At 40.4% G+C, this 21,579-nt stretch overlaps 2 protein-coding genes across 2 annotated transcripts; both read left to right on the forward strand.

Moving 5' to 3' along the window:
• The first annotated feature begins 2,947 nt into the window (after positions 1 to 2,947).
• Positions 2,948 to 11,473, forward strand: LOC132123037 (protocadherin Fat 4-like). The gene is made up of 5 exons (XM_059533565.1): positions 2,948 to 2,990; positions 7,883 to 8,227; positions 9,764 to 10,674; positions 10,759 to 10,936; positions 11,289 to 11,473. Exons 1-5 carry the CDS (start codon positions 2,948 to 2,950, stop codon positions 11,471 to 11,473), a joined length of 1,662 nt encoding a protein of 553 aa, XP_059389548.1.
• Positions 11,474 to 12,694: 1,221 nt separating this feature from the next.
• On the forward strand, positions 12,695 to 20,763 carry LOC132123549 (protocadherin Fat 4). Its single transcript, XM_059534241.1, has 9 exons — positions 12,695 to 16,440; positions 16,549 to 16,650; positions 17,152 to 17,453; positions 17,548 to 17,633; positions 17,740 to 17,913; positions 17,997 to 18,124; positions 18,211 to 18,428; positions 19,030 to 19,303; positions 19,589 to 20,763. The coding sequence occupies exons 1-9, from the start codon at positions 13,329 to 13,331 to the stop codon at positions 20,743 to 20,745; spliced, it is 5,553 nt and encodes a 1,850-aa protein (XP_059390224.1). The 5' UTR covers positions 12,695 to 13,328; the 3' UTR covers positions 20,746 to 20,763.
• The last annotated feature ends 816 nt before the right edge of the window (positions 20,764 to 21,579 follow it).

The raw sequence follows: 21,579 nt of genomic DNA on the forward strand, positions 1-21,579 counted from the left end.
CCACTTCAAGCTATTTTTAGCTGTATTTTTAGCGTTTGATATTACAAACTGTTGTGTCTTACCCACAGTCTATGGCCTTAATATTTTAATGTAATATCTTAATTATGAACACACTGGTTTTAAGTGTAAACTGTTTTTCTGTCTACTGCATGTTGTTATGCTTCTCTTTATTTCCCGGACCCTACAGTCAGCGGCTTACAATTACAATTATGTGGATGAAAAGTAGTAAATAACATCAGATAAAAAAAACGCTTGGGATAAAAAAGCACACATGTTCTGCTTCGAAATCATGACGTCAGGAATTCACGCATGCGCGCCGAAGGGGAAACCATGGGAAACTCGCCGGAACACCGGAAGTCTCGCAGATTCATAGAAATTAGAAAACATCTCGGTTACGTATGTAACCACGTTTGCCTGAATAGGGAACGAGATGCTGCGGTGACGTCATTGTATGGAAACACCCCTCGATGTGATTAATGTCTGAAGCCCTATATCATCCCGGCAATCCTATTGGCCAAATAGCGCTTGGCACCGCCCTACGCATGCGTACGCATCGTATACCTGAGTGCGGTGCGCTATTTCGCTCAGATTTCATGAACTGAAGAAATGCTATCAAGGTACGGAACGGCCGGGACCGCAGCATCTCGTTCCCTATTCAGGGAACCGTGGTTACATACGTAACCGAGATGTTCCCTTCCATAGATCACTTCGATGTTGCGGTGACGTCACCGTATGGGAACCCTATACCATCACCCCTGACGTACCTGATAGTTGGAATCCAAGGAAAGCATCTGCTCAAGTGGACAGAACCCGGGAGCCAGGAGCCATCCTCACATCCAGACTGTAAAAAGTGCTTGGTGAGGAATATCCTGCCGCAGCACAGACATCATATATAGAAGAACCACAGAGAAAGCTTGTGATAAAGCCACTGCTCTCGTGGAATAAGCTCTAACTCCTAAGGGCGAAGCGAGTCCGCGCGCCTCATAGGCTAAAGATATAGTCTCCACCAAACAATGGGACATGCGCTGCTTTGTGACAGCATGGCCTCTATTTTATGTCCTAACAGACAATGTGACGATTGCGATCCAGTAAAACACAGGGAGAGAGAGAGATCCAATTGCTGGTATGCTTTATTGGGGTAATCCAAATCGTAGTCAAAACAAGCCAGGGTCAAAACCAGAATGCAGTCCAAAAACAAACAAACAAAGAAGGAACAGGAAAGGGAACAGGAACGGGAACTCGGAATACGAGGAATCTCGGAGGACGAGAAGACTGGATACGAAAGGAAAGGACTCCATACAGACAACAGGAAAGGACTGGTAAATATAGGGAGGCTAATGACAATTAAGTGAAGGCACCTGGTGCAATTAGCAGGAGTGCAAGTACTGTGATGAAGGGACAAGGCTAGTGGGAATTGTAGTGCCTACGGTGAAGTGCCTAAGGGGAAGTGAGCCCACTAGTGGACACCCAGGGAAACTAGGACTAGACAGCGTGACCACGGAGCAGCTGCTAGATGCTCCACCCGAACCCAAGAAGAGACAAAAGACAAAAAGAGACCAGGAGGGAGGTGGAGCGGCGGAGGACCAGGGGGAAGGACGGAGGGCCAGGTAAAAAGGGGAAACAGAAACAAGAGGAACAGGTAAAATGGGGAAACAGAGACAAGAGGACGAGGTAAAATGGGGAAACAGAGACAAGAGGACCAGGTAAAATGGAGAAACAGAGACAAGAGGACCAGGTAAAATGGGGAAACAGAGAAAAAAACAAGGAGTCCAGGAGGGAGGAGGACCGGCGGAGGATCAGGGGGAGGGACGGAGGGCCAGGTCCTTAGAGGGAAACAAAGAGAAAGACAAAGACAAGGAACCCAGGAGGGAGGTGGACCGGCGGAGGATCAGGGGGAGGGACGGAAGGCCAGGTCCATAGATGGAAACAGACAGGAGAGAACAACGACAAAACAACAACAAAACACAAGTCGAGAAAGGACATAACGTGAAGCCCACCACATCCGTGTGGTCGAGACAGAAGACCACCAGGGCGGAGCAGAAGACCACCACCTCCGTGTGGTCGAGACAGAAGCCCACCAGGGCGGCGCAGAAGACCACCACATCCGTGTGGTCGAGACAGAAGCCCCCCAGGGCAACGCAGAAGACCACCACATCCGTGTGGTCAAGACAGAAGCCCCCCAGGGCGGCGCAGATGACCACCACATCCATGTGGTCGAGACAGAAGCCCACCAGGGCGGCGCAGAAGACCACCACATCCGTGTGGTCGAGACAGAAGCCCCCCAGGGCGGCGCAGATGACCACCACATCCGTGCGGTCGGGACAGAAGCCCACCCAGGCAGCGCAGAAGACCACCACAGTGGGATCGAATAAACAGGAGAGCAAGTCTGATTAGGCAAGTATGAAACAGAGAACATTAACAAGTTAGGGGTAGCCTCTGTGGCCACGACAGGATCAGTCGGGCGCTCAGAGAGTTCGGCTGAGGCGTGACGAGGCTCTGGAAGTTCCGCAGAGGTGAGGAGAGGCTCTGGTAGTTCAGCCGAGACGAGGAGAGACTCTAGTAGTTCAGCAGAGACGTGGAGAGGCTCTGATAGTTCAGCAGAGGCATGGAAAGGCTCTGTTAGATCAGCAGAGACATGGGGAGGCTCTGGTAGTTCCACAGAGACGTGTAGATACTCTGGTAATCCCATGGTGTTTAGACTGGATTCCAGAAGATCAATGCTGACTTGACTCTGCTCATGAAGATCATTGGTGGCCTGACTCTGCTCCTTAGGATCATTGGTGACTTGCACTTGTTCATGAAGATCATTGGTGACTTGCATTTGTTCATGAAGATCATTGGTGACTTGCATTTGTTCATGAAGATCAATGGTGACTTGCATTTGTTCATGAAGATCAATGGTGACTTGCATTTGTTCATGAAGATCAATGGTGACTTGCCTTTGCCCATGAAGATAGTCGGTGACTTGACCGTGCTCATGAAGAATACTGGTGACTGACAAATCCGCCCCGAAGCCGAACCGTCCATACTCCGTGAGCTGAGCGCCCTTGACAAACAGCTCCCCAACCGGTCAAAGACGCGTCCGTCGTGACAGTCTCTCGGGAAGCACAAATCCCCAGCCGAACTCCAGCTAGAAGGAATTCGGTTGACATCCATTGTCTTATTGACATAACACACCTCCGTGTCACCGAAATCGTCCGATGCAGAAGACAATGGAATGAAATGTTCTGGCTTGTCGTCCACCACTGAAAAGGGCGCATATGAAGTAAGCCCAGACGGATTACAGGGGATGCCACTGCCATTAGACCTAAAAGTCTGAGGCACAAACTCACCGTCACTGTGCGACCCACTTTGAAGTGAAGCATGCATGACGCGAGAGACTGAGTGGCGGGAGAGATAGTCTTGCTGTCATCGCGCTAGAGTCCAAATTTATTCCAGAAGGTTATCCGCTGAGAGGGAATTAAAACACTCTTCTAGAAATTCGTGCATAAGCCCAGGCTGTTTAGATGATTCAGCACAAGAGCCCAATGGGAGTGTGCTTGATTCTGCGATTGTGCTTAACACCAGCCAATCGTCCAGGCAATTCAATACACGAAAGCCCTGGAGCCGCAACAGGGCCAGAACTGCGTCCATGCATTTCGAAAATACTCGATGAGCCAAGGCTAAGCCGAAAGAAGAACACAGTATTGATACGCTTTGCCCTCTAAAGCGAATCTGAGAGGGGTCTACTTTTATAGCCCGCAGAGATGCTCCTGCCGCAGCACCACAATTTGGTTAACAACCATGGGAGATTTCCACTGCAAAAAGGCGGGCCTTTCTGAACTGAATGGAGTATCCATGACGAATTGTGCGTAACACCCATTGTGAAAATGCCAGGCAAGCGCTACCCTGCGGCCCATAAAATGTAGTGGTTTCCAAGCCTCCGCCTGCAGCGTTCCCACATGCATTAACGTCCGTAGCAAGGTCACAGCGTCCATAAGCAAGGAAAGCGCATGTGTAAAAGTCACTACGTTTCGTTGTGTCTAATCCTGAAGCGTATCCACGGCAGAATTAAATCCAACAAAATAAACATCGAGTCACGCTGCTAGCGTGATTACAGCAGCTGTGTGAGCCGTCATAAACAGGCTGTCTTAGTCAGTCTCTTGTGCCGTCCCTCAAACTCTGAAGGCTGGATTGTGCAGAGTGTCTGAGGGGGCGTTCAAGTGATAGCTCGATCCAATGATGCTGTGAGACAGTCAGTGTTAGAGCGTGGGGACTGCAGTGAGAGGGTTGGATGTGCATTAGCGGTCCAACAGCACTCTCTAATGGAGGGCACAGTCCCTGGCGAACAGGAAGGGAAGCGTATGCGCCAAAGTCGCTGCGTTTCGTTGTGTATAAGCCTGAAGCGTATCCAGGGCAGGATTTAATCCAACAAGATAAACATCGGGCCACGCCGCTAGTGAGAACACGGCAGCTGTGAGCCGTTCATAAACTGGCCGTCTTTGTCAGACTCTTGTGCCGTCCCTCAGACTCTGAAGGCTGGATTGTGCAGAGTGTCTGAGGGGGCGCTCAAGTGATAGCTCAATCCAATGATGCTCGAAGTGCCTTCGCTGCAAGACAGTCAATGTTAGAGCGTGGGGACTGCAGTGAGAGGGTTGGATGTGCATTAGCAGTCCAACAGCACTCTCTAGTGAAGGGCACAGTCCCTGACGAACAGGAAGGGAAGCGCATGCGTCAAAGTCGCTGCGTTTCGTTGTGTATAATCCTGATGCGTATCCACGGCAGGATTTAATCCAACAAGATAAACATCGGGCCACGCCGCTAGCGAGAACGCGGCAGCTGTGCGAGCCGTCATAAACTGGCCGTCTTTGTCAGCCTCTTGTGCTGTCCCTCAAACTCTGAAGGCTGGATTGTGCAGAGTGTCTGAGGGGGCGCTCAAATGATAGCTCAATCTAATGATGCTCGAGGTGCCTTTGCTGTGAGACAGTCAATGTTAGAGCGTGGGGATTGAGGACGAGAGGCTTTTGCCATCCAACTCAGGTTTTTGTAATGTCGGCGAGATTAGCCAAGGTGGCGCTCGACCGTTAACATCCCCGTCATAGAACGGTTCACTGCTCGGGCAGTATGTTTGGTAGCACTTAGCGCCAAATCTGTTGCCCCCGCAGCTTTTTCACAGCCTCCAGTTGTAATATCTTTCTCGTTAAGAACCGCAATAAGTAAAGTAAATTTGCCGAGATTAGACATGACTCGACACGCCTTCAACGAGACTTTAGGCCGCGGCCGAGTTCGGCGCGATCCGTTCGGCTAGAGAGTTCGTCCACAGCGGCATCGCTGTATAACAGCAGTCCGCCATGTCAGCAATGGTGGCGAAACCTGCGGCGTTCGTGACGTGCGCTGATTAAGGAGAGGCGCGTTTCTCCTGTCCGTTCGGAGGGAGAGAGCCGCATGTGCCGGCCAGAGCCTACTCTGAGTCCGAAGCTGCGGTGGACAAACATAGTTTGAAAAAGCAAATCTGCTGATTAACACCCTCGAGTGGGGGAGAGCGAGCAAAGTGGAAAAACTCCAGTGCATCACTGTATTCATAGTCAAAGCCGCACAAATCTTCCCAAACCACCACCTCGTGCGGCGCCTCAGCGACCGCAGAAGCATAACGGTGGGGGTTAGACGCGAGGCGACCTATAGAAAATACACTCCAGAGCACTCCAAAAAAGAGAGAACATTTAGAGAGGCTGCTGCTAACGAACCTCTCATGAGTGCCTCCTCATGATAAACCCATTATACGGCTCTTACCTTTCGTTGACTTGAGTCACACCGAGGGGTGTTCCCATACGGTGACGTCACCGCAGCATCGAAGTGACCTTTGAAAGGGAACGGCTTACTTCCGCATTGACAAATAAGGTGGATCGGTTCTAAAACCACGGGTACGAATTAAAAACGTACAACCCAAGTCTCTTGTTAACTGATTTAATCGCATCGATGTAAGCTACTTATATAAAATACAATAGGATAAAAATATTACAAATCAGTCTGGAAGTATTTAATTCAGAGTTGCTTCAAGAAAAAATTTAGTTGTTCAGTTGTTCTTTTCCTTTACAGTTCAACGGTTGTCTGGTGGCTCTTCTTTTACAGCTTCTCTCCATTCATTCACCTTTTGGGCAAATGCCATGCTGGCATCCTCTGAATTCATATGGAGAAAGAATGAGGCTTGGCTGCCTTGTTAGAGGCGGGGAAACATTTAAATAGATCATTGTCTGTTCTGTTCACATTAAATGTGGACCGACCGATGTGGCATCAAACCAAAGGAAGACCAGAGACGAATTGTAAACTCAACTGGAGTCTCAGCTTAATACTCAAGTTAGATATCATAGATAGACAATAACTGTCATAAACTATCTAATGTACCAGAAAAACTATAAGTTTTATTTACTTATAAGTTATTATTAGTTTATTAACCGTTACCTGCGCGTTTTGGTGTTACTCTTGGAGAGGCGGTGTATCTGGAAGCGCCAAAATCGTCACAGCACAGGAGGACAATACCATCCAAACACACACACACGCTGTCCAACACTGGACAGAGAGATGGTACACATAAAGAACCAGTGGATCTTCAAATATGTGTTAATAAATAAGCTCTTATTTTTGTAAATGGACACGAGCAAAGATGATCAAGTTTGAATTAATACATCTCTGTATATTTCTCATGCACGCGACGGTGAGTATTTTTATTTATTTATACAAATAAATGTTTTTAATGTTTTTGTGAAATACTTGTATGACATTTCTCAAGATCTGAACAGTTTCCCTAATATCATGACAGGCTTAATAAAAAATTGTCAGCACCTTCATTTAGTATGGATTATTTAATTAATAACACATTTTAAATATATAATACAAATATTTAATATTTCATTTTAATACAATGTTTTTACAATGATTCATTTATATTACTTATACTTATCTTTATTACATATTCAATATAAGTAATTCGAATTTAATGCATTTAAGAGTAGCCTGTGTGTGCGTATGTCATAAATTATATAATATTATAAATAATTGCAATGTAGTAAAATGTGTCTATTATACAAACATGAATAAACAAGTGTGAGTTACTTGATGTATTAAACTGACCAATACAAGAAATCCAAAAACAACTTTTTTATTTAAAAATAAATGGCAATGAAGTGAAAGTTTATGGTGCGTTTAGCTGAGCAGGATTAGAACATTCCGTTTTATTCCCTGAGCCTCTCTTTGGATACCAGATTGTCCAGATCTAAGTTGACATTTTAGAGCTTAACAAAAGCAGGTACCTTGGGAGCCCACCCAAATAAAGACACATATTCAAGTTGGCGTGGGATACTGTGGTAAGGAGATCTTTCAAAGCACAGACCTTACACAAGTCAAGGTGTACTGTTGCCGCTTTTAGAAAAGGTCTTTCACAAAAGAACCCCTTCCTGCACGTCATGTGGGATTTAATGGCTGAAACTGCTCCATGTTTCTTGCCCCACACCTTTATATCATATGCTATGATCCTGGCAGTGGCTAATTTAATTTATAAGTAAAGATTTTCTTCTTTTGTTCCCACAGATATTCTTCTATGGTGTTTGCTCTTTCAGTTCACCATGGACACAGTGGGATAATAGTAATGAGAAGAAGTGGTTCAACATCTCAGCTCTGCCATCTACAAGCAAATCAGGCTTAGCCCCACTTTATATTAGAAGGTTTACACAATTATCCTTTTCCAAATCTGTATATTCATTTAAAGTAAAGGAAGACACACCACCTGGTGAGCATTGCTTTTTTATCTGAGTTGTCTCATCTGTTTTGTTTTTTTCGTGGGGACTTTGTTGGATTAAAGCATTTGCTAATATACTTCAATTCAGTATTGTTTGTGTCGCCTTCATAGGGACCATTGTGGGACATGTGGAGGCAGCATATAGTGAAGAGAATGAAACCTCAGTGTACTCTGTTCAGGAGGATGATGGTGATGGTCTTTTCCTTCTCAATCCACATTCTGGCGAATTCCTCCTGTCCCGAGCCCTGGATTTTGAGATGGAGCGCTACTACATCCTGACTGCAGCAGCTCAGCAGGGGGAGCGTGAACTCACCAGGGTCAGAGTGTACTTCAGTGTGATCGATGTCAATGACAACCCACCAGTGTTCAGCCAGAATGGCCTTTCGGCATCCATACCAGAAGACTCACCTGTTGGAATGTGCTTTCTAAATCTCAATGTTTCAGATCGGGATGAGGGTAACATTAAACTACATACACTCCAATTTTTAAAAAGAAAATAATACTTTTATTCAGTAAGGATACATTAAACTGATCAAAATACATTTATATTTTAACAAACAAGTTTTATTTCAAATAAATACAGATTTTTTTTAACCCTTGTATTCATGAAAGCATGCTGGAAAAAAAGTATCATGGTTTCTGATACTTTTCTATATCTTAAAAATAGAAAGCAGTTATTTAAATTGTAATAATTTAAGCACAAGATACAAAAAATCGTAGCCTAAACTATTGAATTGTAGAGTATGTGATCTTGTGTCTACTTTTTTTGTGCCTGTTTTTTTTTTAAATATTTCATCATTTGGATTTTATAACTCCTTAACCAAATTGAGACACATTAAAGCAAAATGAGGACACGTAAGAACACACAAGTCCATTTAACACAGATAGCACAATGGGTGGTACAGGTCATAGCTTTTATTTGATTCAAGCACAAAATCTCCAAGTTCACACTTTTGAAAAGCTTTGGGAAATGCAGAACTGGCTTAAGGGGTCTCATTAAATCTTACGTCATTTCTCCTTTGTTAATGAATAGGGTTTTCTCTCTTGGGGATGCTGGCTACTTCTAATAATGGAGAACCCCTTTCCCAGCTTCTCTTATTTCAGGTTCAGGATAAAGCATATTGTGTGTTCCATATATTCAGTTCACAGTGAAATTCACAGTTCCTTTTGACCCATTTGGGCAAGTTTTTGATGAGGTTGTCCAGGATTACACACAAGCCTAGCAACAAGAGTGACCAAGATTATAGAGAATGTTTTGTTCTGTACGTTTGTTCTGGTGATGTTGTCTAAAGATGTTATACCAAAACAGTTATTTTCAGCCTCAGGGATTATTCAGGGACTTTTAGGTTGCTTCTGGATTTGTAAGTAGCCTTTTACTAAACTGCCAGCTGGCAATTATTAATATCACTTTTGCCATCATCTAACACAAGTTAATCTTTAAAAACACTGATAGTTCAATAATGCTGTTAAGTGTTATCTTTATCAGTTCTTAAATTTAATATCCATTTTTCATAATGTAAAAGTGTTTGTGATGCCTATATTTATGTGATGCACTTTATATTTTAGTGTTTTTGTTATAAGTTATTTAGACAAAAATAAGTATAGAATTTTTATATTAGCCATTTAGCTGCAATCGTGCCACAACATGAAAATAATTATCAGTTTATTCGTATCAGCCAGAATTTTAATCAGTGCATCATCCGTAGTTTATTCTGTACATATTTAGTGGGATTTTATTAAAATTTCATTTGGCCTTGCCTTATTGGATTCTCATCACTGATAGGAGCAGACTTTATAGCAAAACAGTTGATTTCCGCCTCAGGGATTGAAGTTTATTTCCTATAACTGGCCTACATCATGTCCTTTTTCTAAAATACTGAACTTTTATATGTAAATCTGGTGATTAATAAAATCACCTGTTCAGTCATTGCATTATAAGTGTGTTTTATGTTTGCTAATGTAATTCGGGTGTCTTTTTCTTGCATCTGACAGGTATATTTGGAGAAGTGGATTTGATGGTGACATCTGGAAATCTTGAGAACAATTTCTTTATAAACCAGCATCAAACTCTATGTATAAGAGGGAAGTTAGACAGAGAAACAAACGCTATGTATAGTCTCATTGTCCAGGCCAATGATTGTGCTTTACCTACAGAGGCTCGACTTACAACCTCAGTGCATGTCACCGTCTATCTACTGGATGTCAATGATAACTCCCCTCTCATCACAACCCCAAGTACTGTTAGTTTTCCAGAGAACGCACCTCTTCATTCTGTCGTTACGGTTATACAGGCCACAGATGCTGATGCTGGATCCAATGGTGAAGTTGTTTTCAGTTTTGAGAGTGCAGAAGAAGAACCGTTTAGTATAAATAGTTCAACTGGGGTTGTGTACCTGCGAAAGCCATTGGACAGAGAAAGCGAGGATGTTGTCACAGTCACACTGAACGTCAAAGATAAAGGTGTTCCTTCGTTGTTCAGCTCAATGTACCTCACAGTGCTTATTGAGGATGTAAACGATTACAATCCAGAGTTCACTCAAAGCTCCTACAGTCTTTCAGTTTATGAGAATGTACCTCGTGGAACAAGCCTGCTCAGAGTTAACGCAAGTGATCAAGATATTGGGTCAAATGGGCAGGTGCGGTTCTCTGTCTCAGAGAGTGAGTTCATGGTAGACTCTGTTCTAGGTGTGGTCTCGGTGATAGACAAGATGGACCGTGAGAAGAAGCCTTTCTACAGCTTTTTTGTCATAGCAGAAGACCAAGGAGATATTCAAAGGTCCACCACAGCAACCATTAACATCGCAGTCCTGGATGTTAATGACTGTGTTCCTCTTTTATCACCTGAATCACTGACATTGCATGTCTTTGAAAATGGGGAAGACTCTACTCAGCACTCCCATCAGGTACGTAATATGAAATGGACTTCTGATTTAGTTAACTCACTTCAGTTGAAATCTTCATGAAGATGTGAAACATGTCTTTTGTAGATACATGCCTCTGATGAAGACTCTAATGAAGTTAACGGTCAGCTGACATATTCTATAGAATCAGGAAATGATGAAAGTCTCTTCTCACTTCATCCCAATGGAACATTTCAAATCTTAGAAGATCTTGATAGGGAACTGAAAAGCCAATACATGTTAAAAGTTATTGCTGTTGATTCAGGTAATCATTTGTCTAATTGACCCAAATGTCTCTTGAGATATAACCACTTAATTTGCTAGGTTATCAGTTAGTTTGCTATTCTAGGGATGCTGTAATCTTAAAATGAATATTTTTCATACTGTACACTATAATGCTTTGATGCCTAAATTTAAAACGATTTATTTGATGTTTTTAGAGTTTTATTTTAAATGTAAATATCATATCTAATTTTAACATCTGCCATATACTGGTTATCAACCTGAACAGGAAAATAATTATTGATTTATTGGTATCAGTGATTTTTAATAAGTGCATCCCAAATTTAAGTACAAATTCTGAGTATTTTTCTAATTTCTTTGTCCATTCTTTCTAGGATTTCCATCACTGACTGGCACAGGCACCTTGGTTATTGTTGTTGATGATGTCAATGACAACATTCCAATATTTGACAAGGAGTTGTTCAGTACTCACATATTGGAGGATTATCCTGTTGGGACTGTTTTTCTGAGAGTTGCAGCATCAGACTTAGATGATGGTACCAATGGACAGCTAAGGTAATTTGATAATTACACTAGTGTGGTCATAATGTTAGCATTTTCAGTAAAATCACTTTCACACTAGTTTTTGTCTTATATTAGCTATAGTGTTATTTAAGTACTTTTTTATTTATATTTAGAAAATATATATTTAAGTTTTAAATTGTTGTCTAATATTTATATTTTATTCTATTTCAACTTTATTTCAGTTACCAAAAGCAATTTTGGATTTTTTTTAAACAACAACAATACTGATATTAGCCTGTGTAATATAATATAATTGACTGTAAATATTTAACTTATATTTCACTTGTAGATATTCTTTAGATGACCTAGATATTCCTTTTTCCATCAATGAAACATCTGGAGATGTATTCACTGTAAGTGCCTTGGACAGAGAGACAGAGTCTTTTTACAGATTTTCGGTGACTGTCACTGATGGACATCCCACAAAGCCTCTTTCCAGTTCAGCTGTTGTTTCAGTAACAGTTGAGGATGTGAATGATCACTTACCATCCTTTCTCTATGGACCATATGTGGCTAATGTTCCTGCTGGGATAACCAAAGGTGAATATACACTATTGTGATGACCTTAGTAGCAGTTATCTGGTGTTTTTAGACCATTACCTTTTAGATTCAAATAAACTTTCCTGCATTTTACAGGATCAGTTGTCTGCACAGTGATGGCAGAAGATGCAGATGCTGGATTGAATGCAAAACTAAATTTTTCTCTGCATGGCCAACATGCCTATCTCTTATCCATTAACTCTCGCACAGGAACAGTGTTCATTACAGAATCTGTGAATAAAAGAAATGATATCACAGTTGAAGTTCATGTGCAGGATGGAGCAGATCTGCCAAAAATGGACACAACAACTTTGACTGTCAGATTCCAGAATGATACATACTTTCCTCATGTTGCAGTCCAAGTTTATAAGGATGTCCTCTCTGAGGATTCACCCAAAGAGACCCTGGTGGCAATTGTCACAGCAGAAACACAAAGAAACACACCGATGTCTTTCTATCTGGCCTCTGGAAACTTTGGGGAGGTTTTTGAGCTTCACCACAGCACTGGTGAGCTGACTGTCAAGGATCCCTTAGATTTTGAAAGCAACATGCATTTTCATCTAATAGTTGAAGCCAGAGATTCAGGGATACCGCCTTTTTCATCATATGCTGAACTTAATTTGAATATCAGTGATGTAAATGATAACCCACCAGTGTTCTCGCAAAACATCTACAAATGTGAAGTATATGAGAACTTGGCTTCAAGAAGGGTGTGTAATGTGTTAGCAACTGATGCAGACTCTGGAGTGTTTGCAGAGGTGGAGTATTTTATTTTGGCTGGTAACATTGAGGTTTCATTTAAAATAGACAAAATTCATGGCATTCTTTCCACAACAAAACGTTTGGATCGAGAAAAAATACCATATTATAATCTTACCCTGAAGGCCATTGATAAAGAAAATAGTCTTTCAGCCATCGCAACAGTTATCGTTGTAGTTCTTGATACAAATGATCATGCACCTCGATTCTCACAGATTTTCATCACAGAGATTCCTGAGGATGCTCCTCTCGGCTTTTCAGTCATTCAGATAGCTGCTACAGATGAAGATGTTGGTCTAAATGCTGTCATTGAATATACAATCATTGGCCAAAATAGTGAGTTCCCGTTTAGTATTGAAAAAACCACGGGCATTTTACTAGTACTTCATCCTTTGGACAGAGAAGATCAAAATCATTATATAGTAAAGGTTAACGCGAATGATTCTGCTTGGAGCATCAGCACAGACGTCACCATAGAAATTACAGATGTCAATGACAACACACCGATCTTCTATCAACCACGTTACACTCTCACTGTTCCTGAGATAAAGATGCATGAAGTTTTCCTTCTCCAAATTAGTGCTACTGACCGGGATCTTGGTGAGAATGCCCAAATCCTTTATTTCATTGACCCACCAAATGAACTTTTTTTGGTTAATGCATCAACTGGGAAAATTTCAACCAAACAACCCATTGTTCTCCATGAATCTGAATCTGTAAATTTGACTTTCACTGTTGTGGCATTTGATTGCGGCAGTGTTCCTTTGAACAGCTCTAGCATTGTTTCAGTGACATTAGTACGGCATAATCAATTCCCACCCTCGTTTTTACCCTTCAGGTCTTTAGTACCAGTTCCTTTAACCCTGGATGTTGGAACAGAAGTGATCCAAATATCTGCTATAGATCAAGATTCTCTTGTAAGGAACAACAGTGTTGAGTACTTCAATAGTGGTGGCAATGGATCTCTTTACTTTGAGGTAGAACATAACAGTGGAAGAGTGCTGGTAAATAAAACTTTTGCAAATACCCTTAGCACCATCCTAACACTTCAAATCACTGCCAAAGATAAAGGCCTTCCTCCTTTTTTTGCACAGACTGAAATCAGTTTTGAAGTTACACATGAGAACCTTTTTGCACCACATTTTCTTAACAGAAAATTGGAGTTTTTTGTTCCGGAAGATTTGCCCATTGGTTCAGTTATTGGAAAAATCCAGGGCAAAGATAAAGATGTTGGCATCAATGGTGTTATTTCTTATTATTTTGATGGTGGGAATGAAAATGGATTGTTTTCCATAGGACAATCTTCAGGATTGATAATGCTTGTTAAAGCACTTGACTTTGAGGAATTTGAAACTCATCATCTAAACGTCATTGCTGAGGATGGAGGCTGGCATCCCAAGATGGAGAGACTTAATATCACAGTATATGTAACAGATTTAAACGATAACCCTCCTGTATTTACATCCACAAATTACATTGCCACAGTTTCAGAAAATGCTTTAATTGGTACCTCAGTTTTGCAGGTTTGGGCAAAGGATGCTGACACAGGAATTCACTCCCAAATCACATATACGCTTATTGCAGGAGACATCTTTCTCTTCTATTTGGACACCAAAAATGGCACAATCACCACTTTAGATATATTTGATTATGAGCAAAAACAGCATTATGAACTTACAGTCAAAGCTACCAACATCGGGTTTCCATATTTGTTTGATATTGCCCGTATACACATCCAGATCGCTGGCCTCAATGAATTCATCCCTGCTTTTCAAAAACATATATATAACTTCACAGTGTCAGAGGCTTTGCCACCACAAACTGAAATAGGAAGGGTTGTTGCCATTGACTATGACCAAGGGCCTGATGGAGAAGTGTTTTATGTGCTTGCTGGACAAAGTAAAAAAGCTAATTTTGTGGTGGATGAGCATACGGGAATAATATATGTCTCGAAAGATTTGAAAAATCGCCTCCAAAATAATGAAATCCTACGGGTGCTGGCAAAAAACAGAGGGGCTATTACAGGATTTAATGTTGATGAGACATTGATACATCTAGACATACTAGATGAAAACGATCCCCCTAATTTTGATTCAATGCTTTACACTGCAACAGTGTTAGAGGACATCTCGGTTGGGACATCCGTAACTAAAGTCAAAGCGGTGGACCAGGATGTGATCCTAGAATGGAGCAGGTTTTCTTATAGCATTGAACATGGAAATATCAATAGTTCCTTCATTATAGATCCCATCAGTGGGGTAATTTCCGTTAACAGTCACCTGGATAGAGAAATGTGGGCCTTCTATAACCTGACTGTCATTGCTGTTGATGAGGGCTCTCCTGCTGTAACCGGAAGCACTAAGGTAGCTATCGTCATTTCTGATGTCAATGACAATCCTCCCAAACTGCTGACCACAGAAGGGTTTATTCGAGAAAACCAACCTGCTGGCACTCTGGTTTCCACCTTAGCAGCCACAGATGATGACCTTCCTCCAAATCAAGGTCCTTTCACGTACTGGATGATGAGACCTGCTGAGGATTTTTCACTCTCATCTGATGGCGTTCTTGTTACCTCAAGACCCTTTGATCGGGAGCGCAACCCTCTTTTTCATATACATATTGTGGTTCAAGATGCTGGTAAGCCACCAATGTCCTCCACCACTTTGTTACATGTTAAAGTTCTTGATGAAAATGACAATGCACCGCTCCAGAGAAACATTAATATATTGGTGAAATATTATGGAAGTTCCTTTCCAGGAGGACTAATCGGAAATGTAAGACCGTCCGATCAGGACGAACTGGATGTCTTCAATTGTACAATTAAAAATGGGCCACTTAGGATGTTTAGTTTCCCATTTGGGATGTGTAATTTGTGGTCCTCCCATTACCAAGGAGAGGCAACATATAATATTTCAGTTGAAGGGAGTGACCAGCTCCACCCTTCGGTCAACAACAGCATCTACGTCAATTACAAAGGTTTTACCAATGTCTCTCTGGACAATTGCGTGTTGTTCTACATCTCTATATCAACTCTTGAGGAATTTCTGTCTTTGAAGTATTTAAAATTCGTCAAAGCTTTGGATAGCCTCTTTAACCTACAAGCTTCCAAAACACATGTGTTTGGAATGAAGTTGCAAGGAGATAAAATGCTGCTTCTTGCTGCAGTGAAAAGCTACAATGGTCAGTATCTAACTGGAGAGGTGGCAAGCGGAATATCAAACATGCATAAAAAGTTACTGGAAGCACAAAGCAATGTGACTATATTCCAAATAACCAGTGACCCATGTATGCTCCGTCCTTGCCATAATGGTGCCACCTGCAACAGAAACATTCACATCAGTCAGGAAGTTGCTGTGTTGGAAAGCTCCAGTCTTATATTTGTTTCTCCATATTTTGTGGAGATCTTTAACTGCTCTTGTCGAGCAGGCTTTACAGGTGATGCATGTGAGCTAGACTTTGATGAATGTACCAAGGAGCCTTGTAAAAATGGGGGAAACTGCTATAACAATCCAGGAACTTATTTTTGTCAATGCAAAGATGGATTCTCAGGACCGCACTGTACTATAGTTGATAATGAATGTCTAACAGTAATTTGTTTAAATGGAGGAACGTGTTGGAACAGACAGGGAGGGTTCATCTGTGATTGCAGCCCAGGCTATGAAGGTATGGTCATATAACTTATGTAATATATATATATATATGTATGTGTGTGTGTGTGTGTGTATTTTAATGATTGGTTGTAAATAAATTAACCATTTATTTTTGTCACAGGAACATTTTGTGATCATATTGTTGACCACTGTGGTTCCTCCCCTTGTGTATATGGAACCTGCTCCAGTTTTCTAACAGGTTATTCTTGCCAATGTCCATTTGGTAAGCAGAACGTTTCTGTCTACATTTATTTTATATATGTTCTTATATGATTCAATTTGTGTCTTGATTTTGTGATGTTGCCCATATTCACATATTTTAAATATTTAGTTATTTTTTAATTGTAAAATTAATAAAATGTGTTGTTGTTTATCATTATTTTATTTATTTATTATCTCACATAACCTTACCTGTGTAAGTAAATTCAATGTATTTTTTTATAATCACTATATTAATATTATATGATTTTTATTTATAAAAATAATAATGTATTTAGCTCAAATTTTATTTGTTGTATATAAAGAAAATAAAAACAATATAATGAAGAATATATTATAATATATTTATATATAATAAATATTTAATAATACAATTTATAATATCATTTTAAAATATAAAATTATGAATAGTGCCTATTTCATTACTGAATTCAGTTTATTCATTATAATGTTAATTTTAAAAGATATATTCCTGATTATGTCTGGCATTCCTATTTATTGTTAGGTGTGAGCGGAGTTGATTGTGAAAAGCACAGTTATGGCTTTCAGGAACTTTCTTATATAGAATATCCACCATTGGATCAACAATCTAACTTCATCTATTTGGAATTTGCGACTGTTCAACAAAACGCCTTGCTTTTGTACAACCATGGTGACCCATCAACTTCAGACTTCCTGGCCCTTGAAATAGTGAGTGGAAGACTGTGCCTGTCTTATGATCTTGGATCTGGAGTCATAAGATTGGAAACAGGCAAGATAGTGGTTGATGGAAGTTTCCACAACATCACCGTAAGAAGAACTGGAAATGTACGTGATCCTCATACATGATTATTTTTCAGTCTTATGACTCAAGCCATATTTTGAGATATTTTGCAGGTGTACATGCTTTTGTGTCTCTCAGATAGCCTCTCTTGAAATAGACAACTGCTCTGTCCATGATCCGCAAGGATTTTGCTTGTCACAAAATGGTGCCACTGGAACCCAAAGGTAGTATTTAGTTTAATCTCACCATTTTGTTGCAGATTAAACATAAGATTAAAAACTGCTATTATTTATTTATGTAACTGAACCTTTAAATTACATTCACAAACAGGACTCTGGAAGTGAGCTCAAATAACATGACGTTTGGTGGTGTAAAGTCCATTGATGTCATTTTACAGAGGCAAATCAGGACTCATAACTTTGTTGGCTGTATGAGAAACATACAAGTGAACAACTTCAGTCCAGATTCCTTAAAATCCTTGGCATCACAGAATGTTCTTAATCGGTCAGTTTCTAAAGAATCTTTGTAACTGTAAATTTTTTTCTAGTATAATGCAATGCTTCAGTTGATTTCTTTTTGATGATCAGATGTCCACAGAGAGATATTCCTCCCTGTGAAACCGCAGTGTGTTTGAACGAAGGAGTTTGTCAAGACCGATGGTCGCACCATCACTGCCAGTGTAGAGACCAATTCACAGGACCCAACTGTGCCATGAGTAATTTCAATCATATCTGTTTTTTTTTTTTTAATGTGATAGTTCAACGTTTAAAGTCATAAAGTGAATGTAATTCTTTCTAATAGATTTGGCTGAGCAGAATGTATTGTTTCTAAACGGCGAGGCCTACATTGAGTTTGCCGTCAAGGAAATCTACAGACGAAACCATCTTCTCCAAGCCATTTTGGATGGGGAGGAAGGAGACTCCCAGGGATTTGACAGTGTTGAGGTCAAGATGAGGACTGTCAGAACAAATGGCATTTTGGTTGTGTGCTGGTGTCAAACTGCTCATCTGAAACTTAAGGTGAGCTCTGAGAGAAATTTAAAGGAATATTCTATACAAATTAATCTCAAATGGTAGTGTTTGCAGCATAATGTTGATTACAACAAACAAAACAAAAAAATATTTCAACCAAAAAAAACGAGGTTACAGTGAGGCACTTATAATTAAAGTAAATTATTTAAAGCAGAAATTTGAATATGTATTATTTAAGCTGTAAAGTTGTTCATGCCCTTTTTAAATTTATTTAGGATTTTCAACCATGTTGTCCTGGCAACAACATTTTAAAACTGAGTATAAATTAAGGTAAAGGCAAGTCTATATTATTCTATTCTAAGTGCTTTTGTTTTAATAAAGAAAATTAAGATTATTTTTGCTGGTAATCAACATGATGCCAAAAAATGCTGTTAGTTATGGCCAGCTATTATTGATCTCAGAATATTTGTTTAATAATTTATCTTTAATAACTTATCATCAATGTTTTTTTGTTTTATACAACAGTAAACATCTCCTAAACCCCTTTGATTAACCTCAAATCTACAATATCTGAAGTACAATACTTTGTCAGTGTTGTCTGATAAATCTGCTAGTTCAGTTCATAACATGTTTTCTCTTGCCTCCTCAGATATCAGATGGAAAACCTCTGTATGTGTTCACCAATGTCACATCCGGGCAGCAGCTAGAGCTCTCAATGGAGGGAAATGTATCCGATGGGCAGTGGCATGTTCTTCAGCTGCGCAGAAGAGGCTCATACATCTCTCTGTTTCTGGATGAACAGCCTGTAGTGAATACCACCAATGGCACAATAACTCACTCCGCATTCTTAGTGGAGACCATTTTTCTGGGCTCTGCTCCACTGAGAGAATCCAAAGATGTCCCAGGGATGATCCAAAATTTAGGTTAGATTGCCCCTGATTTCTTGTTTAGTTGGTTATACACTACTGCACCTTGTATTGCCAAAAGCAGACAATACATTATAGAGTAGAATTTGAACATTGGTTTATTTTTTTCAGATTTTAATAATAGTGTCAGTGTGGCAACGTATCAATTATGAAACAAATTTGCTTAAACTATAAACAGCTTTTTTAATTCAGTTTTCATTTAGTTATTAAAACTGCCACCTTTGACATTGATCATAAAACCTTTATATTTTGTTGTTTATGTTGCTTTTCTTGACTTTCAAGGTTTCAGAGGCTGTGTGGAATACATCAAATTCAATGGTCGCCTCCTGTCCTTCAGTGGCTACAATGAGATAGTTGATGCCAGCTCCAGCCCACCTGTCTTCCAAACCTTCTGCGTATCTCCAAACCACTGCGTTCTGACTCCATGTCTAAAGGATTCCTGTCTATCTGAGCCCTGCTGGAATGATAGTGACTGTGGGTCTTCTTTCAAAGACGACTACTGGTGCATCTGTCTGCACAATGTGTCTTCGTGTGGACCTTGCTTATCTGACAAAGTCCACAGCGAGGCCTGTTCTCAAACCCAAAAGAGCGCCCCCTTATGGATTGTAGCAGTTATTATTCCCATTGTCCTTATTCTTCTGATCCTAGTTCTCTGTATTGTCCTCAGAAGACAAGGCAAAGCCTGTCAGGGTGAAAAGAGGAATCAAATCTACCTCATACCACCAAGCAAACAGCATGGCACGGATAACCTGGCATTTAGTTTAGGCCCTGCTGATGAGTCTTCTCGGAATGTCTCAAATGAAGCCTGCAAGCAACCAGATCTGATAAAACCAAGGGATTCTATGCAAGGAGTGGAAAGCTGTTATGAAAGTGGACCTTGTTGTCATGTCTCAGGTTTTGGAGGGAGTGAACTGGAGTACTATGAGATTGACAGCACATACTCGGATGTGAACACCATACAGCTGAAGAAGGAGGATGAACGTGGAGATCAGGTGAATGGCAATCCAAAAGTTTCTCAATCCATCATGCAACCTCAAACGAATCATAATCCATCTCCTAAACTTCATCAGAGAACATCTGGAGGTGATTTTCACCAGTGGCAACGTCAATCCCAATTGTTCTTCAAGAGAAAACTGGATCCTGATCTGACAGGCCCTCCACAACATCTCTCAGCAGATGAAGTCGAGAAACTAAACAACCCACGGGACCACAAGGGATACCTCCATCAAAATTTCAGAGAGTGTCCCATAAAGCCATGCAGAGATGGGCCAGTAGAGACATCATCAGAGAGTGAAAGCCACTGCTCCTTCACCGGCTCAGAGTTTGACTGTGAGAGAGAACTGTCGCTCATCAGCTCACACGACAAAGATGAACATCCACCTGAAGGCAAGGACACATGCGGTTTCAGTGATCTTTCACCTAAATTAAACATGGTTTAAAAATAGGGTGAATATTGGTTTGACCCTTTAGTTATAATAGTTATAATATTCAGAAATATATATATATATATATATATATATATACACACATACATACATACATACACATACATACAAACATATATATATATATATATATATATATATATATATATATATATATATATATATATATATATATATATACATATAAACACAAACACACACACACATTACAGTATATACACTAAATTAAACTTAATTTGTGTTTTAACCTTTTTTAAATTAAACTTAAATGTAAACATTTAACCAATTTAAATTTTTACTTGTTCATTTAATTAAATTTTTTTAAATTTTTTTTCAAATTTACATGGGTCAGAATTAAATGAGTTACTTTTTCACAGTAAATATTGATCAGGCAACATTTAAAAAAAACTGACAGCCTTATTTTTATTATCTCTGTATGCTAGAGAAAAATGTGCAAAGCAAACAAAAGGTTAAGTTTTTAATCTAGTTAATCACAACACTGCACTGAATGCATAGTGACATCTTGTGGTTGGACCAAATGAATAAAAAATATAATAACGTTAATAATAAACATGTAGCTCTTCTGGAGTTTGAGCGCTATCTAGTGGCCATTTAATTTCTGTCCACCACCAGAGCCTTCCAAATGTCACACTGTTTTTTAGGAAACAAAAGACATTTACTTTCTTACCTTATGATACTCCTCCCACCCCACCCCACTGTTTCAGCTGCAGATTGGTCCAGAGGACAGTTTATTTTGATAGCCCCTTCACCCTTCAGAGATGTGGTCACATCCCCCTCCGTCCAGAGTCCCACCTCTGTCTCAGGCGG

Source organism: Carassius carassius, chromosome 41 (assembly GCF_963082965.1).
Source record: "Carassius carassius chromosome 41, fCarCar2.1, whole genome shotgun sequence".
In the NCBI taxonomy this organism is placed as follows: domain Eukaryota; kingdom Metazoa; phylum Chordata; class Actinopteri; order Cypriniformes; family Cyprinidae; genus Carassius; species Carassius carassius.

Coding starts and splice junctions, on each gene's coding strand:
- LOC132123037 (XM_059533565.1), top strand. CDS start 2,948: ATGAAGATAGTCGGTGACTTGACCGTGCTCATGAAGAATACTG. Junction 8,228..9,763: donor TGTTTCAGATCGGGATGAGG/GTAACATTAAAC, acceptor TGCATCTGACAG/GTATATTTGGAGAAGTGGAT. Junction 10,937..11,288: donor AGTTATTGCTGTTGATTCAG/GTAATCATTTGT, acceptor CATTCTTTCTAG/GATTTCCATCACTGACTGGC.
- LOC132123549 (XM_059534241.1), top strand. CDS start 13,329: ATGCATGAAGTTTTCCTTCTCCAAATTAGTGCTACTGACCGGGATCTT. Junction 17,454..17,547: donor CCGTAAGAAGAACTGGAAAT/GTACGTGATCCT, acceptor TGTGTCTCTCAG/ATAGCCTCTCTTGAAATAGA. Junction 18,125..18,210: donor AGGACCCAACTGTGCCATGA/GTAATTTCAATC, acceptor TCTTTCTAATAG/ATTTGGCTGAGCAGAATGTA.